At 38.0% G+C, this 7,507-nt stretch overlaps 1 protein-coding gene across 5 annotated transcripts; it reads right to left on the bottom strand.

The window, feature by feature from the left end:
- atcaya (ATCAY kinesin light chain interacting caytaxin a) lies at positions 1–6,714 on the bottom strand (the record flags this gene model as incomplete). 5 transcript variants are annotated; one of them, XM_083559374.1, is made up of 11 exons in its annotated part: positions 6,284–6,714; positions 5,037–5,095; positions 4,675–4,911; positions 4,415–4,579; positions 4,227–4,329; positions 3,852–3,983; positions 2,827–2,913; positions 2,592–2,690; positions 1,176–1,211; positions 1,011–1,070; positions 1–525 (listed from the first exon to the last, which is right to left on the bottom strand). In XM_083559374.1, exons 2-11 carry the CDS (start codon positions 5,071–5,073, stop codon positions 480–482), a joined length of 1,002 nt encoding a protein of 333 aa, XP_083415500.1. In that variant the 5' UTR covers positions 5,074–5,095; positions 6,284–6,714. The 5 variants fall into 5 exon arrangements, 4 of the variants coding, with proteins under 4 accessions (XP_083415500.1, XP_083415499.1, XP_083415497.1 ...); XM_083559373.1 differs by having other exon boundaries at positions 480–525; positions 6,280–6,522; XM_083559371.1 differs by lacking the exon at positions 1–525 and having other exon boundaries at positions 841–1,070; positions 6,280–6,522.
- Between the last annotated feature and the right edge of the window lie 793 nt (positions 6,715–7,507).

Genomic DNA, 7,507 nt, shown 5'->3' with positions numbered 1-7,507 from the left:
TTTTTTTTTATTTATTTTTTTACAAGAAATAGCCAAATAAGCAGCAGTGAAATATCAAATTCAAGCAGGGCATGTGTACACACAGATGGGGAAGGTAAACTTTGCATGCACATCGCTTTACAGAATTTCTCCTGAGCAAACACACCTATGATTCGTATAGGCAGGTGATAGCATGTTCTTTGAAATGGCACTGGCCAGAAAGTGGACATCATGTTCTTTTATTAATTAGCAAGCTGCGATTGTGAATAGACGTACACCAAGGTTATACACATCCTGCTACTGGATACAGCAATATTTATCTGGATGGAGCGCCATCTGGTGGTGGAATCTTTAGACCCCTCTAATAAAAAAAAAAGATCCTTGTATGCTGACCTGGGACCAGTATGTGATTTGTGGGATTACAGACCATAAGACAGTAAAAGAGGAAACTAGATCAGCAGATAAGAATGACTTTTATGAAGGCCGTCCAGACATCTTTCTTACAGGACTGGTTCTTCTAGTCTGGTTGTGGTTGTGGCTAACGGTCTGAGAAAGACAGAAGAATTAGTTAGTTGTTTGATTTTTTTTCTTAGTCAACAGATATGGTGATTTCAGACCATGTTTCAAATAGTGTGATAATAAATACACTGCTAGTCAAGATCCTGTACTATATTTCTGACAAATGCACTTATACTATTAGGCTAAAAGTGTTAAAACATGACTTTTCCAGCCATATTTGGTTCTTCCCCAAACTATTATTTCACTTAAACTAGGAGACCCAAACTTATTCCAGCATTACATTGCCCCTATGCACAAGCCAGATCCATGAATAAATAGTTTTCATAGGTTGGAGTGGAAGATCTTGAGCATAAAAGGACCCGAGATAAGGCTTTTAATAAACCTTCAAAACATCGATTTCAGTGTTTGGGGCAATACACATGTTTAATATCTTGGCAAGGCCTTAGTCTGTAGCAGTGTAGTAAAATATAATAAAATATAGTAAGAACCAGTGGTTGTAATAAACTGCATACCCATCTGTACTGGCTGACTCTGGTTTTTCTTGTGGCTGATGCTCTCCCTCTTCTTCTATCCTAAATGTATATACAGCCATTATGGGTAAATGTGTTTGTAGCATTCTGTGTAATTCAAACCCACCACCAAATAAACCTCAGTTCAATCTAGGTCAGGATGATTACCGTTCTTTTCGTGCTTTGATTCGTTCTTCATCATACCTGCGACATAGAAACAGAAAGAAAATCACATCCACCACATCCATAAACCTCGTCCTTGGCCTTTCTTTTCTCCTCCTTCCTGGCAGCTCCATCCTCAGCATTCTTCTACCTACAGTATTTACCTCACCTCCAGCTCCACCTCATGTCTTTTAGTCAATGCCACTGTCTCTAAACCATACAACAATGCCACTGTCTCTAAACCATACAACATCGCAGGTCTCACCACAGTCCTATAAACTTTCCCTTTCTCTTGTAAATACCCTTCTATCACAAATCACTCCTGCTATCACTCTTCTCCACCCACTCCACCCTGCCTGCACTCTTTTCTTCACTTCTATTACACACTCTCCATTACTTTGCACAGTGGACCCCAGGTACCTAATCTCCTCCACCTTCTCCACCTCTTCTCCCTGCAACCGCAATCTTATGGTATTAGTACTATTGAATATTAGACTTTAATTCTTTACTAATATTAATTAACAAAATATTTTCAATGGCATGTGGGACTCAAGTTGACTTAATATCACCAAAAAGCAAAAAGTATCAAACAGCTTCAAGACTAGTTTTGTAACACGCCAACAGATGGCAGCACAAGGCTGCACGCACAGTCACAGGGAGCAGTAACCTTCATAAGTAAGTGCTGTGGAACTGGTGCTATTCTAACCACATGCATACCTTGTCACCAAGCTCTCCTCGCACGCGAGTTTCTCACAGGAAACACGATCTCGCTTCTGCACACACACACTACTCGCCAGATTTGGCTTCTGCAGATGAAGATCCAGGACATAGATCAACGTTTTGATACCTTTTTCGGGAAACCAGCGTGGATCACAGAAAGATGATTGAAATGCTTTCGAAATAAAAGACTTTCAGGACATATTCCGGAAGTGGCAGAAAAGCTGGGAGCTCTGTATTGCTGTGCAAAAGGGATCTTTTTGAAGGTGATTACCACATGAAATGAACATAAAGGATTTAAGTCCTTTAGTCTGTCCAGCTCTTTCACCTCCTCATGTGTACACTCTGCTTTACCAGATCAGCTTAAAAAATATTAACACTCAAGCCAACACTGCTGGTGTACGCCATCACGCTAGGCATTTTCGTAGCTCACGAATCAGCCGAGTTGTTTTTTTACCATTACTCAGCGCAAATGCACCAATTAGCTGCACTGCCGTCTGCTACACTGAGTCCAGCAACGTCTGCACTACTTGACAATTCCTGTGCATTCAGAGCAACACACAACCACTAAGAAAATAGAGTACCAACAATCAATAATATTGCATACCAAACATATTCCATGTGTTTTAGGGTGGCGGTTACTTTTTTTATACTAATCATGCTAGCTCAGAAGATAATCGTCATTGTGTGATGTAGAAAACTTACTGTATAACACACTCAGGGATGTGGATGTGCTCCATAGGGACAATCTGTTCCAGTTCCTCTAAGCTGTGCACGTAGCGGATTTTGTTCATGAACTTCACACTGCACAAAGACATAAACTAAACACTTAGCATCCTTGAAGTTTATATTTTTGGTTTAAAAGAGATGTTTTTGCTCTGACTGCATTTTTACTGAAGGCAGTTATGAATAAAGATCTCAACATGATGACAGATTTTACCTGATGAAGGGTCTGGAGATTGCCAGGACTGTGCGTATGAACCAGGATGGATGTGCAATGATCAAGGACTTGAGGTTCTTCCTTAGTCTATATAAAAAAATATTAAATAATATTAGATATCTATCTATCTATCTATCTATCTATCTATCTATCTATCTATCTATCTATCTATCTATCTATCTATCTATCTATCTATCTATCTATCTATCTATCTATCTATCTACCTACCTACCTACCTACCTACCTACCTACCTACCCACCCACCCACCCACCCACCCATCCATCCAGCCATTCGACCCATCCAACCATCAACCCCCCTGTCCATCCATCCATCCATCCATCCATCCAACCAATCTATTCATACATCCACCCACCCATCTATCTATCTATCTATCTATCTATCTATCTATCTATCTATCTATCTATCTATCTATCTATCTATCTATCTATCTATCTATCTATCTATCTATCCATCCATCCATCCATCCATCTATCCATCCATCCATCCATCCATCCATCCATCCATCCATCCATCCAACCAATCTATTCATACATCCACCCATCCACCCATCCACCCATCTATCTATCTATCTATCTATCTATCTATCTATCTATCTATCTATCTATCTATCTATCTATCTATCTATCTATCTATCTATCTATCTATCTATCTATCTATCTATCTATCTATCTATCTATCTATCCATCCATCCATCCATCCATCCATCCATCCATCCATCCATCCATCCATTCATCCATTCATTCATCGGTATTTGTCTGTCTGTTCGTCTGACCTTCCATCCATCATACCAAAGAATATGCTTATAGTTTTAAGAGTGAAAACTCTGCTTTGTATGGATTTTAAAAAAGCTGCATGAACCAGTTTTGCTCCTAATTTGACTGAATAACTTTTTGCTGAATAATTTCTGACATGATTAAAACTCATGTGGAGTAACTGTAAGGATCATACAAATAATTTTTCCACAGCATGCCAAGCAAGAACAAGCCATCGCCATTGTTTTTACCTTCTGTCAATCATCTGATAGCACTTTTTCAGCCAGCTGATACCAGGCATCTTGCTGCGTGGCGTTCCGCCGTTCATATAGATTATCATGTAGTCCTCAGCCACCAGCATCTCCAGACTGCTCACTACATACCTACATTCAAATGTAAGGAGCAATTTTCAAGTGCATTAATAACAGTTAAATCTATTCTACACATCCACACTCAATCATAGAGATCTGTTACTATATAATTCATTTTTTCAAGGAATTATTATTAGGTAAAAAAGTAATGGGATGACATTTTACTGGCCTGGTGCAATGTGAAAGTACTGTTGCTAGCCCATGGTAGACACATAGAAATATTTATTTGTAGGAAAATCATAGCTGGCTACTTACAGAAAGAGGTTTTCCATGATATAATGGTAATCTGGAAAGCTGCTGTCAGGCAAGTAGCATGCTGAAAACACGATGATGGCATTTAAGCCTTCACCATAGTAACCTATTAAAAGAAAAGGTAGTGACATGGTGAAAAAATAGCAGTATGAGCATTTAAGAACAGAACTAAGCCATGCGTAAGGGCTAACCTCCATGAGAGATGACACGCACATATGGCCGAATAAGTTGCATATCTATACGGTGCTCCTGCTCGCCAATAATGACTGTCCTCCACAAGCGACCGTTTCCAACATCCCCCTCATCTTCAGCCCCTTCTACAGGCCCTGCAGAGGCCGAGGCCACTGGTGTGTCATCTGAAAAGAAATAATAATCGTTTCTTTTTTAAAAACATAAAAAAATTAATGACTATAAACAGCATTCATAAATCATTCCATCAATTAGAACTCACCTTCCCATTCCAGGTCATTGCCATTGGCTGGGAATTCCAGAGAGTCAGTCTCGTCAGGAGTTTCAATGTCATCAACATTAATGTCCAGATCATCGGGCGTATCCAGGAAATCATCGGAAAGCAGAGACCCTTCGCTTTGATCCAAGGACAGGTTCATATCTGGGGCTACAAGGGTGCGGCGTTTGCGGTGACCCGAACTTCCGCCGGCTCCACTGATGTGAAGTGAGTTGGGAGGAGCTGGAAAAACAAAAATGTGGAGAAAAAAATAGGAGGGTTAAATATCCATGAAGGAATCAATAAATCCCTGTGCTTCATGTTTGAACTTTTGATGGCTCGGGCATAGATACAGCATGAGCACTTACATGTTCTCTCTTCACCATGTGTCCCAGAAGAATCCATATTTCCCTCCTCTGGTAGTGACCTTACAAGAAACACAGACATCACAAACATCATAGTACGATCTCTGCGGTCTTCGATGTCACAGTTAGGTAGACTGAAGAGGTTATAAAGAAGAGATAGATGAATAATTTATCAAAGTATTCCATCTTTGCTCTGAATGGGCTGAATGGAGCAGGAACACAGATATGATAATGAGCAGCTCTGAAAGCAAGAGTGGAAAAAGCATCTCATCATGCTGCGAAGGGTTTACTGGTGTGCGGCCTGCAGCTGTTTTAGCACTAATAAAGTGCTGCTTAACTTGCACAGGGTGTCAACACACGTGCACCCACCTCCCACACACTGATTAGAAATAGAGAGGGATAGAGGATAGAGAAAGAGATGCACAGTGATCAGGATGCTTTGATTAACAAAACCAGTATGATACCAATCTCTCACACACACACACACATACACACACACACACACACACACACACACACACACACACACACACACACACACTATATTATATATAATATATACATACACCATACTAGATAAAGTGTCCACTTTATAATTGTCTTTCTATTATCAGATTATTCCTAAAATTCTCCAGTGAAGACAAACATTCTTAAAAATCAAACCCAAAAGCTTCAAGTCAAGAAGCTTTTATTGTCATTTCAACCATATATAGCTGATAGAGTACACAGTGAAATGAGACGTTTCTCCAGAACCCTGGTGCTACATAAAATGACAGAGCTACATAACAGGTTATAGAGATATGTAAAATAAGTTATAATGTGTTATACAGTACAATGTGCAAAAGAGATCTGTATACAAGGGTCTACTTGTAAATAAGATAAGATAAGATAAGATAAGATAAGATAAGATAAGATAAGATAAGATAAGATATACCTTTATTCATCCCACATTGGGGAAATTTCTTTGTTACAGCAGCAAAGAAAAAATAAATGCAAATATATAAAAGAATAGACACATACTAAAATAAACACAAAATGTAAACACACAAGGTTGTGCAAAACAGCAAGTCAAGTAGATGTGCAACACAGCATGTAAACAGTTATATAGTTCAAATAAAATTATAATATAAAATAGTAGAGCTGAACACATGGATGGTGATATGAGTATGAGTGTGTGATTTAAGCTTGATTTAAGTGCAGGCCATAAACAGAAGCCAAATACAGAAGATCAGATCTGCATCATCACTTACCTTTGTGCTGGGGAAATAAAGATTTTGCTGATATATTTTCTTCTTCAAATCGCCACTCCTCTACTTTCTGAATTGACAAAATACCATCTTCTCAACTGCTCCTAAATGTATGTTCAGAGCATCATTTCTGCCCAGTGATGCTGAAACTGTGCGTGTGTGTTTGTGTGTGTTTCTCTATGCGTGCCCTGCCTCCATTTTCCTGGTGATGCTGTGTTGTTGGCTCCAGCCTGCGTCACATGGTGTGGCTCATTACCATTTAAGGAGAAAGCTGCACCTGCTCCCTGCTTCTCCACACACAGAGGTTCCATGTGATGACACACAGAAATCACAGTGCTGCTGACCCTTGATCAGAGATTCACTGCCCAGGCTCATGTTACATGCCAAGGCAATGCAATGAGGAGGACGTGGAGGAAATTCCAGCACTAATATGTCTGGATATTTATATTTCACCTTTATGAACCATTTCATGTTCACAAACCAAGGAATTAAACATTATTTCAAATTTTATAGTGTATATATATATATATATATATATATAATATATATATATAATGTACATTTTCTGGCAAAAGAACATTTCAATATGTTATATTCCTCTTATACCACAACAATCTGACAGGTAAATTCCTGTTATCTATTGCTTAATAAAATTGTGTTGTTTTTCTTTTTTCACTAGAAGTTTAGAAATGTTAAAAGCTGATTCATGAATCAATCAATAGTAATTTGTCTCCTTCCAAAGTATGAAGATGAAGGCAGAAAGTTATTTTAAGTTCAGTATCCTGCATTGGACCTTCACTATAATTGACCTGCATGAAGTAATTGATCTACATTTTACATTGATCTAAAACAAAAGAGTCAATAAGCTTTTAAAATAGACTTAATTCTGAAATCTTACCGAAATGCATTTTTATTCACAAACAATGAAATGAAAAGCATAAATCTATACACTTGTCTATGAAAAAATGGTTTCTTGAAGAACCTACTACAATTTTTTTTTAGCTCTACTGGTAAAATCCTATACAGAGACATTTTGAGAAATTATTGCTTCAATCAAATGATGAATTGTTAATTTATTAACAATTCATCATTTGATTATTACTTCAATTAAATGATGAATTATTACTTTATTAACACATTATTGCAAAATAAAAATTAAATTTGAAAATATAAGGATTTCTGCACAGAACACTGATCATCCAAATATAAAATATATATTTTTCAAAA

Source organism: Silurus aristotelis (assembly GCF_946808225.1).
Source record: "Silurus aristotelis genome assembly, chromosome: 13".
Lineage (NCBI taxonomy): Eukaryota > Metazoa > Chordata > Actinopteri > Siluriformes > Siluridae > Silurus > Silurus aristotelis.
The sequence above is the reverse complement of the archived record's forward strand: the minus strand, read 5'-3'. Positions and strand labels throughout refer to the sequence as shown.